Source organism: Bos grunniens, chromosome 23, assembly GCF_055505025.1.
Source record: "Bos grunniens cultivar Pamir isolate PY7600 chromosome 23, Bosgru_T2T1.0, whole genome shotgun sequence".
NCBI lineage: Eukaryota > Metazoa > Chordata > Mammalia > Artiodactyla > Bovidae > Bos > Bos grunniens.
Window position 1 is genome coordinate 19,694,809 of NC_141187.1, and position 24,254 is coordinate 19,719,062.

The following is a 24,254-nucleotide window of genomic DNA, read 5'->3' on the forward strand; positions in this document are numbered from 1 at the left end:
ACATTCTCCAAACAAACACTTCTGGAAGTAGCATCTTGAGTCCTTCACTGTCCTATATAAAACAGCCTGGTTATTCTTCCACTTTCCTGACTGCTGCTTTCTAAAATTTTCAATGGCCCCAGCAACCAAGAGAGTTATATAAAAATTCCTCAGTTTGAAATTTAATGACCTTGAATATTTAGTCCCAACCTTCTTTTTCTTTTTTTTTTAAGTTAATTTATTTTTTTTTTCCAACCTTCTTTTTCATTCCTTTCTCATTTCTTACACATTTAAGAAACATTTATATTCCAACTAAAAATCCACATAGCTTGATCAAGGAGATTTCATATAAACCAATGGCTAAATTTGAGTTCTGGGCAATTTATCTGACATTTAAAAATTGGAATCCTACTCCTGACAACATCTAGAACTTAGTTTCTTAAAGCCAATGATCAACAAGCAGCAAATGGTAAATTCCCAGAAAAGTTCACATTTTAAATATTTTTTTGAGTATGTTTTAATCTCTTCTTTCTTAACATTTAATTACCTTTGTCCAGAGATCTATCAAATGATGCCACTTTAATGTTATAAAATTATTCATTGTGCTGAGAATTTTTTACTGATTATAATGACCATTTCTCAGGTTGAAGAATGCTACTTTTTCTCTTTATAGATTTAAAATATGAGATATCTTTAATGGAGACTTGATACTAAAGTTTTATTTTCCACAAGAAAAGAAGACTCTGCTTTTTTATCTTGGGGCTCCTCTCTGCTAACCATTTCTTTTTGTTCACTATTCTCTGCAAACCTTCTGCAGAATATGAATCTATTCTGGAAACAATACTCTTCACTGCAGAGAATCACAGAATACTCAAAATTAGAAGGGACCTTAGAGATAGACAGTAAATTCAACCACTAAGTATCCATAAAAGAATCAGAATTTTTCATCGTCCCCAAACTCTCTGAAGACGAAATCATTTGAATTTCACATTTCCTACTTTATAACCTATGTGACTTTTGTCAAGTTGCTTAATCTTTCTGTTCTTCAGTTTCCATGCCTACAAAATGAAGATATTTTTTAACTCCCCAGGTTTACTGTAAATATTAAGTAAAATGTTGATTTTTAAGAGATGTCATTCTGTCAATGTGTGCACAGATTGAAACTTTAAAAAGAAAATATATTTTAAAAATTTCATTAAGGAATTGCTAAATCAAGGAATTCTTATACAAAGTTTTGGGGGGAAAGGTTTTCCATCTTTTAAGAAATCTATGCTATATTATACATAACTAGATTTCCAGATTAAAAAAAATAAACTTTTTGTATTGAGAGGCATCTTTCTAAATGTATCACATGCTATCTTTACTTTCTAAAGAGTATTCTGAATGCATCAACTTTTTCTACTTGTTTCAAGCCTTCATTTTGAGTATTAATCATCACACTTGTTATATGTAAGAGTGGTTGTCTTTGCAACCAATGAACTTTATTAGGAGATATTAGGTATTTCAATACATACTTTCTGGAACATAATTTATAAACTGTATTCTTAGACCAATTAGATTCCTATAATTTTGTTTTTAAAGCAATCATTTTCTCTTAGCTCCGACACTTTCACAACCTCTTGCTGCTGCTTATCGGCACCTGTCTTAGTAACTACTTGCCTTGATCCTCACCATTTCTGCTGCATCTACTCTACTGGAAAAAAGAAAAATCGATAAACTTTTAGATTAAAACCACTAAAGATTCAGTGTGATTGATTTTAGTGAAGTGAAGTCAGATTTTTAGCTGGATTAGAAGTGCAAAGTCAGTAAGATTTTATTGATAATAACACATTATTTTCAAAATTAGCCTCAAAACATTCTTAATATGTTCTCTAAAGCCTTTTCGAATTGAAACATTTACTTGGAAGACCTTATTTCTCTTTCCATTCTTTTTAAAAATTTAAAATCAATTTTATATCAATCTTCAAACAGAACTAACATCTTTTGAGTTTCACATTATCTATGTGACTTAGAATCTCAACTTACTCTAGAGAAGTATCTAAAGATAGTGCATTCTTAAGAAACAGAATGTGATTTATAAATTCATCAAGAGACATAAAAATGACTAGAAACATGTGAAACTATCAGCATAAGCAAACTGCTCCCTATCACAATCAGTAAAATAATATCCCTAATAAAAATGAGGATGAATGTGAGTATCTGAAGGGATAAAAACATTTTAAAAAATGAACTATAATATATTTTTAAGTGTAGACTAATATATAATACTGGGATCTGAGAAATAAAGGTGTCTAATTCTATCTATATAACACATAAGGCAGAGTTAAATTGTGTTAAACTAAGTTAAAAAGCTATACAGAAATTATAATGTGATTTTTTTTAACCCTGGAAAATGGACTATATATTTACAACAAAATAATACATAAAAAAATTTTTAGGGCATTGGTTGGCACACAGTAGATGTTAACTAATTTTTATTTCCTTTTTCTCTGGGTAATTTTCCATTTATCAAGAGAAACAGCAACTCCATTAAAAGATCTAGGGTTACAAATAAATAAAAGACTTTCAAAGACCTTGGGAAAGATACTAGAGGATAGGATTTCTTGGTTCAGATACAGAAGAGAACACAAAATCTGATGGATGAGAATAGAGCAGCTGGGAGATATTTGCCAACGTAAAAGGCATTACAAGTAGAAACAGATACAGAAGGAGAGCTCACTGTCTGCTCATCTAGATGGGAGGTTAGTCAGTCACTCATCATACAGGCAAAGCTTATTCTTATCTAATTTACATAATTAAAGATTATTAGAATAACTCTGTGGAGAAGGCAATGGCACCCCACTCCAGTACTCCTGCCTGGAAAATCCCATGGATGGAGGAGCCTGGTGGACTGCAGTCCATGGGGTTGCTAAGAGTCAGACACGACTGAGCAACTTCACTTTCAGTTTTCATTTTCATGCACTGGAGAAGGAAATGGCAACAAACTCCAGTGTTCTTGCCTGGAGAATCCCAGGGACGGTGGAGCCTGGTGGGCTGCCGCCTATGGGGTCGCACAGAGTCAGACATGACTGAAGTGACTTAGCAGCAGAATAACTCTGAAAACCAATTCATATATTGAAACAAATTTCAACAGACTACATGGTTTACTAGTTGGCTGATAAATTTATATAGTGAAAATATAGTATGACTTTTAAATGGAATGCTAATAATTATATTCTATGTATAAAACAAAAAGACCTTTATGATATTTAACTGTGAGTAAATAGGGAATTAAAAGTAGCGATACAGTCATAAAAAAACATGTTTTTTTTTTAAAATGCACTCAAAATGGATACTATCAAAAGCATAGTATTGACAGCATAAAATATCAAGTCAGTCACACAATTTCTAGTTGGCACCAATCTGTACCTATTTTAATTCAGTGATGCAAATCAATCTGTAGAGAGGATATTTTATGAAGGGGCTGCCTGTGTTTGGTAAATCTGAAATTCTTGGAAACTATGCACTAGGCATTTAATAGGAATTTCAGCCAGAACTGAAACTTTAAGCACAGGTCAGAAATCCAAACTTGGCACAGGAGCCAAGTAGCCAAGTAGAGCTTTGCCTGAGTTAGATAATAGGATTCTAGCTGACCAGCAGGAAGTAAATGAAGAACACTAAAGGAAAAGCCTTGACACTCATGGAAAGGAGGCAAGGTACTGTTTTATAACTCTGCTAAGAAAACCATGTAATATGAAACGGTGCTTTAAACTTACTGGAACTGTAAACAGTGTATACTCTGAGATTCTCTTACCTTGAATTCAATAATTGACTATCAGCAGAATAATATTCTAGTAGTAGAATGAATACGTCAAGGCTGTATATGGTGACCCTGCTTATTTAACTTATATGCAGAGTACACCATGCAAAATGCTGGGCTAGATGAATCACAAGCTGGAATCAAGATTATGGGGAGAAATATCAACAACCTCAGATATGCAGATGACACCACCCTAATGGCAGAAAGCCAAGAGGAACTAAAGAGCCTCTTGATGAAGCTGAAAGAGGAGAGTGAAAAGCCTGGCTTAAAACTCAACATTCAAAAAACTAAGATCATGGCACCTGGTCCCGTCACTTCAGGGCAAACAGATGAGGCAACAATGGAAACAGTGACAGACTTTATTTTCTTGGGCTCCAAAAATCACTATGGGTGGTGACTGCAGCCATGAAATTAAAAGATGCTTGCTCCTTGGAAGAAAAGCTATGACAAATATAGACAGCGTATTAAAAAGCAGAGACATCACTTTGCCAACAAATGTCCAAATATTCATAGCTATGGTTTTTACAATAGTCATGTATGGATGTGAGAGCTGGACAGTAAAGAAGGCTGAGCGCTGAAGACTATGTTTTCGAACTGAGGTGTCAGAAAAGACTCTTGAGAGTCTCTTGGACAGGAAGGAAATGAAATCAGTCAATCCTAAAGGAAATTGACCCTGATTATTGAACTGACTATTATTGAATGATTTATTATTGAAAGGACTGAAGCTGAAATTCCAATACTTTAGTGACCTGATGAGAAGAGCCAACTCATTGGAAAAGACCTTGATGCTGGGAAAGATCGAGGGCAGGAGGAGAAGGGGACAACAGAGGATGAGATGGCTGGACGGCATCATCGACTCGATGGATTGAATCTGAGCAAGCTCCAGGAGATGGTGAAGGCCAGGGAAGCCCGGTGTGCTGCAGTCCATGTGGTGTCAAAGAGTAGGACACAATGGAACGACTGAACAACAACAAGTAGAATGAACATACTACAGCAGGAGAAAGGAGATATGCTGAGAGTAGAGAAAGGACTGGAAATTCTTTCCTTGTTGGTGCTCCTCTAGGTTATGCTACAGCAACTACCCGGGGGAACTGATGGGAAAGTATAGCTAAATAGGCAGTCCACTGAGAATATGCCCATTTTGTGTAGCAGATTAAATATCTGTCAACTGCAATACAAACGTTCTTTTTTTAAAAAGAGGAAATATAATACTATATCTGAAGGCATGAGGTAGTAATACATGAGAGAAAATGACTCATTAAATAGAAAACATTAAGAACAATCAGAAACAAGTATTGTTCAAAACAATTAGTAAATTTTCCACAGTACATTCTTTAAAAAGAAAACAAGGAGGAAGTCGATCACGTTTTCACGGCATACTGTGCTCTGTGTTGTGAGCCGCTCCGTGTGTACGAAGTCGATCACGTTTTCACGGCATACTGTGCTCTGTGTTGTGAGCCACTCCGTGTGTACGAAGTTGATCACATTTTCACAGCATACTGTGTTCTGTGTTGTGAGCCACTCCGTGTATACGTGTGCACGTTATGTGTGTCCCACAAAAGAGGTGTACTTTCAGAAAGTTTATGCTAAAGAAGTGGTACTTCATTTCCTCAACAGTAGAAACAGACAAATAAGCCAAGAATTTTTTTCCCAGAGGGTATTTGTGAACTTCTCTGTCCCATCCATGTAAACACAGATGGTGTTCCAGTGTGCTGAGCTACAGCTCCACACTGTGACTTAGCACAAAGTCTGAATGTTTAGTCAGCGAGAAGACTGTTTCCATTTTGTGATTCATTAGGTCCCCATGGTACCTCTACTTCCTTTATTTTATGCAATCACAAATTATATTAGTTTGTCTTATTTTGATAACCCTAATAATTGAAGTTCTGCACAGGAAACTCTTACTACTATTTTAAAACATACTCATAAACCATGGCTGAGGTGACGTAAGTGACAGCCCCACAGAAGTGGTGATGAGAACTGAACAAGTGCCCTGCATTTATCCTCCAGGAAGATAAAGTGTCCAGTGAAAAAGCATTACAAGTAAGTGGAGTCGGGAAGGCACGACTCGGTGAATGCTAATACAAATGGGAGATGTAAGCAATCACTTTGGACACACACAAATTTGCTATTAGTTTTTGTAACTAAAGACCTTTAGAATAACCCTGAGAAACTGGTTCTGATATGAAAACACAGTACAACAGACGGAAGAGCTTACTAGTTGCCTGGTAGATTATATAGTGGAAATCCAATGTGATTTTGAAGTGGAATGGTAGATAGTTATACTTTATGCATAAAATGAAAAGGGTCCCCTGATATTTAACTTTTAATGAATTAAAAAAAATGAAAGCAGCTACATAGTCATCAGACATCATGACAGTTTGGGAACTTGAAAAAATGTTATTATTGACAGCAATCATAAGAGCAAGTCTGTCGCACAATTTCAGGTTGGCATAAATCTCTACCTACTTCAAACAGAAGTGTAGCTCACCCTGTGGAGTGGGAGAAGATGGAAGATTAGGATATGAAAATGTCTGCATCTTTCTGGAAAATCTAGAAGAACATTTCAATGAATTTTTCAATTCATTTCTAATCTAAATCCTGATATTAAACAGCCCTGTTACCTTATCATATCCATTATAGTAGCAACCATTTACTATTACTAACTTACAGAAAGTTAGTAATAGGAATAATAAAATTACGAACACCACTGAGTGACTAAGCACACATGTATAAAATCTATAACTAATTGAGAAACTACTGCACAGCACAGGGAGCTCTGCTCTCTGCTGTGACCTAAACCAGGAGGAAATCTAACAAAGAGTGGGCGTATGGATACTGTAGGACTGATTCACTTTGCTGTACAGCAAGAAACTAACAAAACACTGTAAAGCGACTGTGTGTGCGCGCGCGTGTGATCAGTCGTGTCTGACTCTTTGAGATCCATGGGCTGTAGCCTGCCAGGCTCCTCTGTCAATGTGATTTTCCAGACAAGAATACTGGAGGGGGTTGCATTTCCTATTCCAGGGGATCTTCCGGACTCAGGGATCAAACCCACATCCTCTTGAATCTCCTGCATTGGGAGGCGGGTTCTTTACGACTGTGCCATTCCATTCCAATAAAAATTAATAGCGAAAAATCCTGTGGCTTTAATAATCTAACATGCTCTCGAATATAGTCAGAAGTTGTATACAGATTTTAAACTATATGTTTTGGATTTTCTTCCCCTTTAAGTTTCAGGTATGACCTAAATCAAATCCCTTACGATTATACCATGGAAGTGACAAATAGATTCAACGGATTAGATCTGACAAATAGATTCAACGGATTAGATCTGATAGAGTGCCTGAAGAACTATGGACAGAGGTTCGTGACGGAGGCAGTGATCAAGACCATCCCCGAGAAAAAAATGCAAAAAGGCAAAACAGTTGTCTGATGAGGCCTTACAAATAGCTGAGAAAAGAAGAGAAGTTAAAGGCAAAAGAGAAAATGAAAGATATACCCATTTGAACGCAGAGGTCCAAAGAATAGCAAGGAGAGATAATAAAGCCTTCCTCAGTGATCAATGCAAAGAAATAGAGGAAAACAACAGAATGGGAAAGACTAGACATCTCTTCAAGAAAATTAGAGATACCAAGGGAACATTTCATGCAAAGATGGGCACAGTAAAGGACATAAATGGTATGGACCTAACAAAACCAGAAGATATTAAGAAGAGTGGCAAGAATACATAGAACTATACAAAAAAGATCTTCACAACCCAGAAAACCATGATGGTGTGATTACTCACCTAGAGCCAGAAATCCTGGAATGTGAAGTCAAGTGGGCCTTAGGAAGCATTACTACAAACAAAGCTAGTGGATGTGGATCAGAGAAGGCAATGGCAACCCACTCCAGTGTTCTTGCCTGGAGAATCCCAGGGACGGGGGAGCCTGGTGGGCTGCTGTCTATGGGGTCACACAGAGTGGGATACGACTGAAGCGACTTAGCAGCAGCAGCAGTAGTGGAGATGATGGAATTCCAGTTGACCTATTTCAAATCCTAAAAGATGAAGCTGTGAAAGTGCCGCACTCAATATGCCAGCTAATCTGGAAAACTCAGCAGTGGCCACAGGACTGGAAAAGGTCAGCTTTCATCCCAATCCCAAAGAAAGGCAATGCCAAAGAATGTTCAAACTACCACACAATTGCACTCATCTCACATGCTAGCAAAGTAACGCTCAAAATTCTTCAACCTAGGCTTCAACAGTATGTGAACCGTGAACTTCCAGATGTTCAAGCTGGATTTAGAAAGGCAGAGGAACCAGAGATCAAAGCGCCAACATCCACTAGATCATCAAAAAAGCAAGAGAGTTCCAGAAAAACATCTGCTTTATTGACTACACCAAAGCCTTTGACTGTGTGGATCACAACAAACTGTGGAAAATTCTTAAAGAGATGGGAATACCAAACCATCTGACTTGCCTCCTGAGAAATCTGTATGCAGGTCAAGAAGTAACAGTTAATACTGGACATGGACAACAGACTGGTTCCAAATTGGGAAAGGAGTGTGTCAAGGGTGTATATTGTTACCCTGCTTATTAAACTTATATGCAGAGTACATCATGTGAAATGCCGGGCTGGATGAAGCACAAACTAGAATTAAGTTTGCAGGGAGAAATATTAATGACTTCAGATATGCAGATGACAACACCCTTATGGCAGAAAGCAAAGAAGAACTAAAGAGCATCTTGATGAAAATTAAAGAGGAGAGTGCAAAAGTTGGCTTAAAACTCAATATTCAGAAAACTAAGATCATGGCATCTGGTCCCATCACTTCATGGCAAATAGATAGGGAAACAATGGAAACAGTGACAGACTTTATTTTGGGGGGCTCCAAAATCACTGCAGACCATGACTGCTGCCATGAAATTAAAAGACGCTTGCTTGTTGGAAGAAAATTATGACCAATCTAGACAGCATGTTAAAAAGCAGAGACATTACTTTGCCAACAAAGGTCCATCTAGTCAAAGCTATGATTTTTCCAGTACTCATGTATGGATGTGACAGATGGACTATAATGAAAACTGAGCACCAAAGAATTGATGCTTTTGAACTGTAGTGTTGAGAATCCCTTGGACTGCAAGGAGATCCAACCAGTCAATCCTAAAGGAAATCAGTCCTGAATATTCACTAGAATGACTGATGCTGAAGCTGAAACTCCAATACTTTGGCCACCTGATTTGCAGAACCGATTCATTGGAAAAGACCCTGATGCTGGGAAAGATTGAAGGCAGGAGGAAAAGGGGATGACAGAGGATGAGATGGTTGGATGGCATCACTGACTCAATGGACATGAGTTTGAGTAGGCTCCAGGAGTTGGTGATGGACAGGGAAGCCTGGTGTGCTGCAGTCCATGGGGATGCAAAGAGTCAGATAGGACTAAGCAACTGAACTGAACTGAAAGTTTCAGATTAAGGCATTAAGTAAGGGCCTTCAGGAAAGAAGAACAAGTTTCTTCTGGTTTCTTCTATATTATGTATTACCTTTGACAGTACACTATCAAAGCATTTTGATAGATCACTCTTGCATTAACAATGCTAAGTCATGGGAGAAAAAAAGCATATAACATAAAAAACTTCTTTATTATTTTTGTCTATGAACATCAGAGATGTATATAATACTGTTCTCACAGTTTTTCAAAAAAAATTCCTTTAAAAAATGTCATTTTCTTCCAAAATTAAAAAGTATGTTTTTCCTTTTGAAAAACTGAAACTGGAGATGGGGAATATGACAACAATATGTTGTATAACTCCATCAATGCTGAATACTTTTCTGGTTAAGTATTTTCTGGTTTTCACTGGTTAAAAAGCAGTCTGTGAAAAGACATCAGGTAGCAGTGGCTCCTAAGCTCAGATTTCCATTTCAAAATTCATACCTATGTTGTCAAACATTTCAATTTTAATGTTTCAAGAGAAGCCAGAAATCCTAAGTTTTTGTATAAAGGTGATCTAATTTTAAAATGTTGGCAACTAAATTTGTATCTTAATATACTGCAAATGAAATTTGTAGATTCTACCCTACATCTTTGTATAGCTCAAGAGTTTATTACCTCTATCCTGATGCTTACTTTCCTGAGTTAGGTTTAATAAATATATGTTGACTCTTATGAAAGATTTAAAGTATGTTTTTTATAGAGATGAGTATATACAAAAGCATGAAGAACTCTAGACTAGAGTTGTGCAAACTTGTATCTATGTGAATACTACCATTATCAGTTATGATAATATTTTAAAAATTAGTTTATTTTTAAAATAAAAAAACATCAGTTTATTTAAACTAAAACAAAAACTGTTCATTCCATTCCACTCCCTGACACTGTCAGCCACCAATCTGTTTCTCTGTATCTATGAGCTTGATTTATTTTTATTTTAGATTCCAGCTAGGAGAGAGCTCTTATAGTACTTGTCTTTCTCTGTCTGCCTTATTTCACTTAGCATAACAACCATGGGGTCCATTAATAGTACTGCAAATGACAAGATTTCATTATTTTTTGTGGCTCAATAATATTCCATTGTGTAGCTAAACAATTTCTTTACACATTCATCCACCTATGAATACACACCTTGTTTCCATATCCTGGCTACTACAAATAAACTTGGATGTGCATATGTCTTTTTGAGTTAGTGTTTTCAGTCCTTGGATAAATACCCAGAACTGGAATTGCTGGATGATATGGTATTTCTGTTTTAAATTTTCTGAGTAACCTCCACACTGTTTTCCATAGTGGCTGCACCAAGTTACAGTCCCACCAACAACGCACAAGGCTTCCCTTTTCTCCACCTCCTCATCAACATTTGTTGTTTACAGTCTTTTTGACAACAGCCATTCTAACAGCTATAAGGTGATATGTCATTGCTTTAGATTTGCATTGCCCTGATGGTTAATAATGGTGAGCATCTTTTCAGGTACATGTTGGCCATTTTGATGTCTTCTTTGGAAAAATGTCTATTTAGATTTCTTCCCATTTTATTAATTGGATTGTTTTTTTTTTCTTTTGCCACTGAATTGCATAAGTTTTTTATATTTTTTGAATATTAGTCCCTTATTAGATATATGATTTGCAAACATTTTCTCCCATTTAGTAGGTTATCTTTTCATTTTATTGAGAGTTTCCTTTCCTGTGCACAAGCTTTTTAGTTTGATGTAGTCCCACTTGCCTTTATTTTTACTTTTGTTGTCAGATTAAAAAGATCATCACCAAGACCTATGTCAAGGTTTTGGTCTGTTTTCTTCTAGGCATTTCATGGTTTCAGGTCTTTCATTAATTCTTTAATCCATTTTGAGTTAACTTTTATGTATAGTATAAGAGCATCCAATTTCATTCTTTTGCATGCAGCTCTCCAATTTTGGCTTTTTGTTAGTTTGTTTTCATCACTAAGTTGTGCCCAACTCTTGCAACTCCATGGACTATAGCCCGCCAGGCTCCTCTATCCATGGGATTTTCCAGGCAAGAATACTGGAGTGGGTTGTCATTTCCTTCTCTAAGGGATCTTCCTGACCCAGGGATCAAACTCGAGGCTGCTGCACGTCTCCTGTACTGCAGGCAGATTCTTTACCACTGAGCCACCAGAGAAGCCCCAAAGAAAACAAACAAAAACTCCAATTTTGTTTACTTTTCTTGTACATTAATTGACTATGTACATGTAGAATATTTCAGGGCTCTAATTCTGTTCCACTGATCTGTGTCTGTTTTATGTCAATACCTGGGTAGGGCTATTATGAAAAAGGTATGAAATAACAAGTGCTGGTGAGGATGTGGAGAAAAGGGAACCCAGTACTTTAAATCTGTTGTGCTATTTCCTCCTAGTCTTTGTATTTTCATAAAAATTCTGTGGTCCTTCAAATCATTGTTCCTCTATAGTAATAAATCTGGGTGCTTTTAAGATTTATATTATTTCTCTCATAGTCAGCAGTTTGAACATTCAATCTTTGGGCTTATCTATTTTCGGAGTTTGCTCAGCTCCTTGAGACTACAGATTTATGTATTTCAGTAAATTCCAGATGCTTTCAGCCATTATGTAATTATAGATAAAGCCTATTTCCAATAGCAAATAAGAAGATTAAATACTTAGGAATATATCTAATAAGAAATACATGAAGCCTATAGAAGAAAACTATCAAAACACTCATGAAAGACACAAAAATAGCCTTGGCAAAATGTAGACATTCCCTTTCCTTAGAATGAGTCAACATTAAGATACAGTTCTCTTTAACTTGATTTAAAAGTTCACACAATCTCTATAACAATACCAACAAGCTATTTTACAGAGCTAGAAATTTTAAAACTGAAGTTCATATGGAAAAATAAACATATAAGAATAAACAAGAACATACTGAGGTAACATTAAAAGGGGTGTCTAGTCATGAGAATCTTTAAGATATACCACAAAACTTCTACAATTAAAAATGTTTATTAGCACATGCACAGACAAATAAGCCACTGGTATGGCTCAGTTGGTAAAGAATCTGCCTGCAGTGCAGGAGATCTGGGTTCGATTGCTGGGCAGGGAAGATCCCCTGGAAAAGGAAATAGCAACCCACTCCAGTATTCTTGCCTGGAGAATCCCATAGACAGAGGCGCCAGGTGGGCTGCAGTCCATGGGGTCGCAAAGAGTCGGGCATGACTGAGCTACTAACACTTCAACACACAGAACATGAAATCAGAAATAGACCCCAATATACATGCCAATCTAATAAAGACAGTTCAGTTCAGTTCAGTTCAGTCGCTTAGTCGTGTCCGACTCTTTGCGACCCCATGAATCGCAGCATGCCAGGCCTCCCTGTCCATCACCAACTCCTGGAGTTCACTCAGACTCACCTCCATCGAGTCAGTGATGCCATCCAGCCATCTCATCCTCTGTCGTCCCCTTCTCCTCCTGCCCCCAATCCCTCCCAGCATCAGAGTCTTTTCCAGTGAGTCAACTCTTCACATGAGGTGGACAAAGTACTGGAGTTTCAGCTTTAGCATCATTCCTTCCAAAGAAATCCCAGGGCTGATCTCCTTCAGAATGGACTGGTTGGATCTCCTTGCAGTCCAAGGGACTCTCAAGAGTCTTCTCCAACACCACAGTTCAAAAGCATCAATTTTCGGTGCTCAGCCTTCTTCACAGTGCAACTCTCACATCCATACATGACTACAGGAAAAATCATAGCCTTGACTAGACGGACCTTTGTTGGCAAAGTAATGTCTCTGCTTTTGAATATGCTATCTAGGTTGGTCATAACTTTTCCTTCCAAGGAGTAAGCATCTTTTAATTTCATGGCTGCAATCACCATGTGCAGTGATTTTGGAGCCCCAAAAAATAAAGTCTGCCACTGTTTCCCCATCTATTTCCCATGAAGTGATGGGACCGGATGCCATGATCTTCTTTTTCTGAATGTTGAGCTTTAAGCCAACTTTTTCACTCTCCACTTTTGCTTTCATCAAGAGGCTTTTTAGTTTCTCTTCACTTTCTGCCAGAAGGGTGGTGTCATCTGCATATCTGAGGTTATTAATATTTCTCCCGGCAATCTTGATTCCAGCTTGTGTTTCTTCCAGTCCAGCGTTTCTCATGATGTACTCTACATATAAGTTAAATAAGCAGGGTGACAATATACAGCCTTGATGTACTCCTTTTCCTATTTGGAACCAATCTGTTGTTCCATGTCCAGTTCTAGACAGAGGCATTTCAGATCACAAAAGTAGGTACTTTCTAATAAATGATGGTTAGGAAACTAAATGTTAAAAATGAAACCACACAGGTACTACAAGACAGTATGGATGAATTTCTCTTTAAACTCAGCATAAGAAAGATGTCACTAACTATAATTCAAAATACAAAGGAAATAAAAGATTGATGCATTTGACTAAATTAAAATAAAAATACTTTATGCCCCCCAAAAACATGTTTTATGTTTTTTGTCATAAAAACAAAGTCAAAAGAAAACTACACAGCAGAAGAATATACCTGTAGCATATGCCCCAAGCAAAGGACTGACATGCATAACATTTATGAGATACGGGACCAAAGATTTGATAGGAAAATGAGGAGAGGACGTGAAATCAATTCTAATGGCCAATGCTGGAACGAACTGAGCAATAAAAATAAATTAAAATATTACATAATGATTATAAGAGTAAAACTTAAATATACATTAGTCCATACATATGTACATTAAACATTTATTAAGTAATGGTGATAAAGGATAGCTATTCCTTTCAGAACAATTGCAACTTAAAAAGATAAAAGGAAAGAAGGAAAAGAAAAGAATATACTCACTGATGAATGTTAAATAAGCAATTTTTTTCAGAGAAAGAGTATTTGCATAGTCACAAAATATCTCCCACAAGACACTTATTAACAAAAAAAGGAAAAAAAAAAAGTAACCTCATCATAGCGGAACAACTCAGCATATAACACCTTATCCAAGTTATCAAGGTTAAAATTGTAAAAAAACATCAACAACATGAATCCATTAACATGATACACAGAGAAGTCCATCATTTCTGTGGTATTACCACCAAAAAGGCACAGTCACATTCTAACCTTAAGAAAGTATCAGAACAATTGATAAAGAAGAGCATTCTACAAAATAACTGTTCTGCAATTTTCAAAAATATATATGTCACGAAATACTCTAAGAAAAGACCGACCACAGACAGAAGACCACAAAGACCCAACAGATCACTGCAGTGAGTTACCCTGGACTGGATCCTGGAACAGAAAAGGGCCATTAATGGGAAAACTGAATAAGGCTGGTATTTTTATTACAGTATGATACCAATGTTATTCCTGGTTTTGAGAACTGTAGTACAGTTATGCAAGTTGTTAACAGAGGAAGCTGAATGCTACCTGAGAATTACCTGTACTATTTGTGCAATTCTTCATATATCTCAAATACAGAGAGAAAGATCATTTTTAAGTTCTTAAAAAACTATACTGATATAATGATTTAAAAACAGACCAGCGTTATCAGGAGTGGGAGAAAAGACTGATGACACAGGGGTACAAAGAAATGTTTCTGGATGATGGAAATATTTCTATATAATGACTGCACTGCTAGTCACATGACAATCAATACTCAGTTGACAAAACTCATTGAATCATGCATTGGTGAAATTTTGTTACATGAAAATTATATCTCAATAGAGATGACAAGAAAAAATTTGAAATATTTTTTTAAAAAAGATATTTAAAAAAATGTTGGGTTGCAATGCCAGTATAAGCAGAACACAGAGCAGAGCTACCAAGTAAGAGTACATGCTCTTACCAGATTAATTAACTGTGTGTGCACTACATCTTCTACCAAAACTGCTGTTTCATGAAGAGGCCTCCGAGCATCACCTAAAGAAAACCTGCAAAGAAAATCAATATGCCAAACATTAAGAACTGTAAAACTGAAAAATATCAATTATAATACTCTGCTTAATAAAGTACAGATTGGTCTCTCAAATGACAGAGTAGGCATATAATTTTCTATGACAAAGAACTGCAACTTTCCTACGTAAGCTGAAACTTCCAGAGAAAAGAACAGTGTCATCAATGTTATTTCTTGATTCGTGTGGGCATCTTTGAGGGCGTTTACTATTTCAAAATGTAAAATTTTAACAACCAATTCATTATATTGGTAACCAGAAAATCATGTTACCATACTCAAATAACCAACACAGTTGGCCCTTCATATCTTCATGTTCTGTATCCTCAACTAAACATGAATCAAAAATACTTGAATTTAAAGAAACAATTCCAAAAAGTTCCAAATAGCAAAGCTTGATTTTGCCATGTATTGGCAACTATTCACATATCATTTACACTGTATTTACAATTATTTACATGACATCTACTTTGTACTAGGTATTGTAAGTAATCTAGAGATGATTCAAAGTATACAGGAAGATATCTCAGGTTAAATGGAACTCGTTATTGTTAACAAGGGCTTCTCAAGTGGAACAGTTGGTAAAGAACCTGCCTGCGGGTGTAAGAGATGCAGGATTGATACCTGAGTTGGGAAAATCCCCTGGAGTAGGAAATGGCAACCTATCCCAGTATTCTTGCCTGGAAAATTCCATGGACAGAGGAGCCTGGGGAGTTACAGTCCATGGGGGTCTCTAAGAGTCGGACATGTCTGAACACACGTGAGCGCGTGCACACACACATACACACATGTTCTTAACATGTTCCCCACCATTATGGAACAGATGGTCTGACGGAATGATGAAATGACCTTTTGAAGGCTGAGCGACAGTGCCAGTAAGGTGGTAACACCTTGTAGAGCAGGGGTAAGGTTTTCCAGAAGACTATACAGCCTATGAATCAGCATCCAATACATGGTGTGGTTTCTCCCACGCACAGAATTCACAGGTCTAGGAATTAAGGGATGGAAAGGGAGAGGCACCACTCATCGTTACTTCTAAAGACCCACTAGCAAAATTGTTGCTTCCTGTTCCCATGGTCTTATGAGTTGCTAGCCTAGAGGTCTTAATTCCAGAGGGAGGAACGCTTTCACATTTATTCCATTGACACAACAATTATTCCATTGAATGAAACTTAAGACTGCAGCTGAGTCACCCTGGGTTCCACATGCTTCTGAATCAACAGGCAAAGAAGGAGTTACTGGGTCGGCAGGGGTGAACGATACTGACTCCCCAGTGGAAACTCTACTGGTACTCCACAGTGGAGGTAAGAAAGAGTATGTCTGGAATACAGGAGATCATTCAGGGTGTCTCATAGAATTTCCATGCCCTGTGATTAATGTCAATGGAAAACTACAACCCAATCCTGGAAGGGCTACTAATACCTCAGATCCTCCAAAAATGACGGTTTGGGTCTGTCCACCAGTTAAAGAACCACAACCAGCTGAGGTGCTTGCTAAAGGCAGGGGAATACGGAATAGGAAGTGGGAGAACGTAGTCATTAATGCAAGCTACAGTCATCTAACCAGTTACATAAAGGGCATTGTAATGGTCATTTTGTTATGAATACTTTTTTGTGTGTGAATACTTCTTTGTGGGGTTGTTAGGGAAATATCTTGTTTCCTTCCCTCTCTTACTCCCTCATCATGTAACATAAAATGTGTTGGACTTACAGCATTTATATCATAGTATTTAAGCTAGGAATATTAAGGAGAAGTATAAATGTCACTCATGGACTTAACCTCATCTTCTAGGAAAGGGGTTAGTGCAATTTCAACTGTGTGCTGGATAACTGTATCATCTTAGGCACAATTGTGACCCTGTTACTATCTTTATTTGGAGACTAAGTATATTTTAAGGAGATATGGGTACCAAGTTGATACGGGTGATGGTTAATTTTACGTTTCAGTGTAACTGGACCATTAAGTGCCCAGATATTTGGTTAACATTCGTTTGATATGTATTTGAAGTTATTTATGCATGAGGTTAATTAACATATGAGTCAGTAAACTGAGTAAGGCAGATAGCTTCTCCAATGTGGGCAGGCATCATCCAATCTGTTGAAGGCCTGAATACAACAAGAGAGGAGTAAAGAAGAGTTCAACTTCTCTGCCTTCAAGCTGAGACACTGGTCTTTGACTGCCTTTGAACACATTTTGGGACACCATCAGTTCTACTGTTTCTCAGGTTTTTATACTGCAGTTTTACCCTCCCCTCATCACATTCTTCCCCAGCGGCTTAGATGGTAAAAAATCTGCCTGCAATGTAGGAGACTCAGGTTCATTAGATCCCTAGGTCAGGAAGATCCCCTGGAGAAGGGAACAGCTACCCACTCCAGTATTCTTGCCTGGAGAATTCCATGGACAGAGGAGCGTGGCAGGCTATAGTCCATGGGGTCGCAAAGAGTGGGACACAACTTAGTGACTAACACTTTCACACTTTCATCACATTTTTTATTTCACAGTATACATTTTTTTACTTTGTGTATCATTAACAAATTATTGTAGTTATTATTTCTACTACTTTGGTCTTATAACCTTCATACTAGATGTATAACTGATTTACCCACCATTAAAACATTTGTGTATTCTGAATTTAACCAGTAGAATTTGTACTTTTATATATTTTACTACTACTAACTAGTATCCTTTCATTTACTATCAATGAAGTTGCTTTAACATTTCTTATAGGCTAGTCTAGTGGTTATGAACTCCTTCAACTTTTACTTCCCTGGAAATTCTTCATCTTTCCTTCAATTCTGAAGGATTACTTTGTTGAGCAGACTTCTTTTGGTTGTCAGGAAAACAAGAGTAAACCACAAATTTATTAATACAATTAACTACATAAAATCTGAAAAAAGAAAATCTAAATGATCATCTCAATACATGTGGGAAAATCACTAAACAATTCTTCACTGGGACGACCCAGAGGGATGGTATGGGGAGGGAGGAGGGAGGAGGGTTCAGGATGCGGAACACATGTATACCTGTGGTGGATTCATTTTGATATTTGGCAAAACTAATACAATTATGTAAAGTTTAAAAATAAAATAAAAAAAAAAGAAAGTTCATGCTAAAAAAAAAAAAAATGAGGAATAAAAAGAATTTTCTCAATCAGATGAAGAGAATCTACCAAAAACCAGATAGGAAATAACTTACTCAGAAGCATTCAAACCTTCTGAAATCCAAACCAATATAAGGATTCCCCCTATCACCACTTTTAGTCTATATAATACTAAGATTACAATTACAACTTAAGGCAAGAAAAAAATTTAAACTATATGAGCACTGCAAAGGAAAAACTAAATTGTTTTTATTCATATAATCTGAATATCTACAAAGAAAACTCAAAATAATGGGGAGACAAATTATTTCAATTAATACTAGTCAGAAAGTTTTTCAATTGTAAGAGCATCTAAATAGCTCTTTAACACAAAGAGCTATTTGTTAACACATCATTAACACAAAGGCAGAATGAACTCACTGAAACAAATAATGGAGTGTTGGGAGCGAGGGAGATAGGAAATGATCCTTAAAGGGTATAAACCTCCAGTTATAAGATGAATAAGTTCTTGGAATGTAACATACAACATGTGACCCAGTATTGTATTACATGCTTCAAAGTTAAAAGAGAGTAAGTCTTACATATTCTTACCACAAAAATGAAATAGTAATTGTGTGATGTGATGGAGGTGTGAGCTAAAGCTATGGTGGTAATCGTTTTGTAATAAACAAGTGTATCAAATCAACATAGACTCAAGCCTACATAATATATCAATCATATCTTAATAAAGCTGAGGGAAACAGCACACAAAAGCACAAAATGCAATTAAAATATATATAAATTGACTCTAAACTTTCTGTGAGAGAGTCAAGAGCCAAGAATAGTTAAGATATCTATATATCTATTTTATGTGGACTATTTTTAAGTCTTTATTGAGTTTATTAAAATATTGCTTGTTTCATGTTTTTTGTTTTTTTGGCCACGAGGCATGTGCAATCTTAGCCCCCCAACCAGGTATCAAACCTACAACCCCTCTACTGGAAAGTGAAGCCTTAACCACTGGACCACCAGGGAAGTCCCAAGACACTTTTGAAGTATAAAGTGGGAGGAGATATCCTACAAGACTTACTATAAAGCCAGAATAATTAAAGATACTGTGTTACTGGTAAAAGGACAAACAAATCAACAGAAGAGAAAGAGCATAAAAAGTCCCCATCAGAGGATAAACGCCACAAAGGCAAAAATCTTCTGTTATGTTCACTGACATATTCAATATTTAATTCTTTGGACTGCCTAAACAAAGTTTCCCTTTGGTTATTTTAAGGTAATTGAAATCTCACACAAAAGAACAAAGTTATCAAAACATCCACTTCTGCTTTATTGACTATGCCAAAACTTCTGACTGTGTGGATCACAGAAAACAGTGGAAAATTCTTAAAGAGATGGGAGTACCAGACTACCTTACCTGCCTCCTGAGAAATCCGTATGCAGGTCAAGAAGCAACAGTTAGAACCAGACATGGAACAACAGACTGGTTCCAAATTGGGAAAGGAGTACGTCAAGGGTGTATATTGTCACCCTGATTATTTAGCTTCTAAGCAGAGAACATCATGAGAAATGCCAGGCCGGATGAAGCACAAGCTGGAATCAAGTTTGCAGGGAGAAATATCAATAACCTCAGATATGCAGATGACACCACCCTTATGGCAGAAGCGAAGAACTAAAGAGCCTCTTGCTGAAAGTGAAAGAGGAGAGTGAAAAAGTTGGCTTAAAACTCAACATTCAGAAAACCAACATCATGGCATCCTGTTCCATCACTCGTGTAAATAGATGGGGAAACAATGAAAACAGTGACAGACTTTATTCTCTTGTGCTCCAAAATCACTGCAGGTGGTGACTGCAGCCATGAAATTAAAAGACGCTTACTGCTTGGAAGGAGGGTTATGACCAACCTAGATCGCATATTGAAAAGCAGAGACATTACTTTGCCAACAAAGGTCCATCTAGTCAAGGCCATGGTTTTTCCAGTAGTCATGTATGGATGTGACAGTTGGAATATAAAGAAAGCTGAGCACCAAACAACTGATGCTTTTGAACTGTGGTGTTGGAGAAGACTCTTGAGGGTCCCTTGGACTGCAAGGAGATCCAACCAGTCCATCCTAAAGGAAATAGGTCCTGAATATTCATTGGAAAGACTGATGCTTGAGCTGAAACTCCAATACTTTGGCCACCTGATGCAAAGGACTGAATCACTGGAAAAACCCTGATGCTGGGAAAGACTGAAGGCAGGAGGAGAAGGGGATGACAGAGGATGAGATGGCTGGATGGACTTGATGGACAGGAGTTTGGATAAACACCAAGAGTTGGTGATGGACAGGGAAGGCTGGCATGCTGCATCATGGAGTTGCAAAGAGCTGGACATGACTGAGCAACTGAACTATCAAAAGGAAATAATTAACTCAAAGATAAAATAACAAATTCAATTCACATCTCTAGTAAAAAGAATATTTTTAAACTACTTTTTATATTATTAAAATGTACAAATAATTACCAAGTTTTATCTCATGATTTTATAAACTTTTCTTCTAAAAATGATCGTCATTAGTATAAACATGTGAAGTATCAAATCAGCTAAAGATATAACTAGGGATGTGACTTTGATGAGTATATTATGTTAATTTTCAGGGTTTTTAGTTCTCCAGCTTTAATTTACATGTTTTCTCCTATTACTTCTGCCAACTTCTTTTCCCCACATATAGAAAGCTAGATATTGTCCTAATGGTTTTTGTAAGACAGAAATGAAAGCCATTGTACCTAGCTATGCTGCTGCTGCTGCTGCTAAGTCACTTCAGTCGTGTCCAACTCTTCTCGACCCCAAGGACTGTAGCCTACCAGGCTCCCCATCCATGGGATTTTCCAGGCAAGAGTACTGGAGTGGGTTGCTCCAGTACCTAGCCATAGTCACCTCTTTTTGCTCTGCAGCACATATAATATTTTTCAATCACTTAACGACAAAATCCAAGTAACTGGTCAGTCAGTCAGTTCAGTCGCTCAGTCGTGTCTGACTCTTTGTGACCCCATGAATCGCAGCACTCCAGGCTTCCCTGTCCATCACTAACTCCCGGAGTTCACTCAGACTCAAGTCCATCGAGTCAGTGATGCCATCCAGCCATCTCATCCTCTGTCGTCCCCTTCTCCTCCTGCCCCCAATCCCTCCCAGCATCAGAGTCTTTTCCAATGAGTCAACTCTTCGCATGAGGTGGCCAAAGTACTGGAGTTTCAGCTTCAGCATCATTCCCTCCAAAGAAATCCCAGGGCCGATCTCTTTCAGAATGGATTGGTTGGATCTCCTTGCAGTCCAAGGGACTCTCAAGAGTCTTCTCCAACACCACAGTTCAAAAGCATCAATTCTTCAGCGCTCAGCTTTCTTAACAGTCCAAGTCTCACATCCATACATGACCACTGGAATAACCATAGCAAGTAACTGGTAAACTTACACAAATCTTTTTATTTTCTACCCCCATTATATCGTACTACTCACTGATGCCTTGACTGACTTGTCTTGGGACTATTCCCAAGCAAAAGGGTCTGATGTTCAATTTCTTCACATACTGCCTAGATGCCTATAAAACCATCAATGTTGCTGGTGCAGCTTCCACTAAAGGTCTTTCAGGAAACTTTCCTGAAAAAGTTGTCTCTCCCTTGGTCTTCTACAGTAGCTTCACTGCTGTAACACACAAGTTTCTATTTTAGTTTTCATGTAACTTTGATAACTATGGTCACAACAAGCAAGACAGTGGGCTTGCCTTTTCACCCAAACAGGTCTGGTTTTTATTCAATCCCAGAATACAGTGTCTCAGTGGGCAGCTGGACTTGAGCAGCAGATTCTGCAATTCCCAGTGTACAATGGAAGTATGAAAGAAGCATGACTATCCATAAGGTGAATTTATTCTTCTTATTCTGTACACTTAGACAGAGGAAAGCATATGCTGAACAAAACCATGGGACACCTTTCCAAAAAGTCTGCAGAACTTACCACTAAGCCTTTCAGTACTTTTGTGTGTTATGTGTAACCCTAACACAGTCTAAAATGGGAGATATTCTTTATATAGACATCTATTAAAGTAAAAAAAAAAAAACTATTATTAGACAGTGCCGAGTAAAATAAAGTAAGAACTAGTTACAGAAACAGTTCCAAAATACAGAAAACAAAGGTTTAAAAATATACACTGAGTATTACTCCAGTCAGTATGTGTTTCCAAAAATACAACAAAACCTTATTTCGGTAGTTTCTAACCTCAGTTTAAAAAAAAATTGTTTTTTTAAAAAGGAAGGAAGATGCCAGATATTTGCTATCTTACTCTATGTTAACCCCTATTGACGTCTTTGATTAGTAACTTATGCCAACATGTTTCCCAAGCATGGTGATACACTTTCAATGTCTCGGAAATTTCTAATACATTATTATTAATCATAATCTTGGGCTAACTTCCAGATCCTATGTAAATGTGTATATCTGATGATGTATCTATCTACAGACCCATTCTCCTAACATCCACTTATTACCAACTGCTGAAAACAAATCAACTCTAAATTCTGTTTTTTAAAATAATTATAGCAGACTTCAGCTTTTAGAGCAGCTAAAGAAAAACAAACTGGAAACTACAGAGAGTTTTCTTATATCCCCTCATCTCTCCCTGCACCCAGTTTCCCCTATTATTCACATTTTGTATTAGTGAGCCAGTATTGATTGTTAAGTTGTTATTGAGTCTATAGTTTACCTTAGGGGTAACTCTGCGTGAGATTCTCTATTAGTTTTGACAGATGTATAATGATATGTATCCACTATTACACTATCATATAAATGGTTTCACTACAAAGCCACTGAGGTTGGCCTATTCATCCCTTTGTCTTTTGTAATCCCTGGCGATAACTGATCTTTTCACCGTCTCCGTCGTTTTGTCTTTTCCAAAACGTCATATAGTTGCAAACACAGAGTATGTGATCCCTCAGATTGGCTTCTTTCACGTAGCATTATGCATTTAACATTCCTTCATGTCTTCATGGCCTGATAACTCCTTATTTATTACTAAATAATATTTCATTGTTTGGATATAGCATGGTTTGTTTATACACTTATCTACTAAAGGACATCTTAGTAGCTTCCAAGTTTTAGCAATTCTGAATAAAACTGCTATAAACACTCATTCAAGTTTTGTGTCGGTGTAAGTTTTCAAGGTCTTTGGGTAAATAACAAAGAGTGTGTTTACTGGACCATGTGATCAGAGAGTGTTTAGTTTTGTAAGAAACCGCCAAGCTGTCTTCCAAAGTGTCTGTACCATTTTGCATTCCTATCAGCAATGAATAAGAGTTCCTGTTGCTCCAGATCCTGTCTGGTATTTGGTGTTTTGGATTTCTGTCATGCTAATAGCTATCTAGTGGTGTTTCATTATTGTTTTAAGTTGTAATTAATTTATTAACAATGTACGATGTGGAACATTAACACCAAATTCTTTTAACAGCTGTAACTGTAAGAAAAACAAATTTTTTCAGCAAGCATATACAATGCGTATATTTATCTCTTTTTAAGTCATATAAATATACATGTAATATTAGTACAATGACACAGCATAAAACAAACACAAAAGAGAAATATCAAAGAGGTAAAAAAGGATCAAACGATATTTTTTAAATAAGTATTATTTTATTTGGGCTTCTCTTGTGCCTCAGTAGTAAAGAATCTGCCTGCCAATGCTGGAGACACAAGAGACATGGGTTCAATTTCTGGGTCAGGAAGATCCCCTGGAGAAGAAAATGGCAACACACTCCAGTAGTCTTGCCTGGCAAATCCCACTGATAGAGGAGCCTGGCAGACTACAGTCCATGGGGTCGCAAAAGAGTAACAACTTAGCAACTAAACAACAACAAGTATTTTATTTATTAAAATTAGAAAAACAATTTTGCTCTGATTAAAAACAGATATAAATAGAGAATGAACTTATGGTTGCTGATATGAAGTATGAGGGTAAAAGATAGTTAT

General features: G+C 37.0%; 1 protein-coding gene across 38 annotated transcripts in view; it reads right to left on the bottom strand.

Annotated features, from left to right (window-relative positions):
- Positions 1 to 24,254, bottom strand: part of SUPT3H (SPT3 homolog, SAGA and STAGA complex component) — a 442,887-nt gene that overhangs the window by 222,865 nt on the left and 195,768 nt on the right. For 33 of the 38 annotated variants that reach the window (XR_015153255.1, XR_015153253.1, XR_015153252.1 and 30 more), the window contains exon 3: positions 15,070 to 15,154. The exons of the other annotated variants lie outside the window; for them this stretch is intronic. Coding sequence is in view for 18 of the 33 variants with exons in the window: in XM_086371946.1 (XP_086228072.1) it covers positions 15,070 to 15,154 (85 nt within the window). In the remaining 15 variants the exon portion in view is untranslated. The remainder of the gene's footprint in view (positions 1 to 15,069; positions 15,155 to 24,254) is intronic. 38 annotated transcript variants of the gene reach the window in all.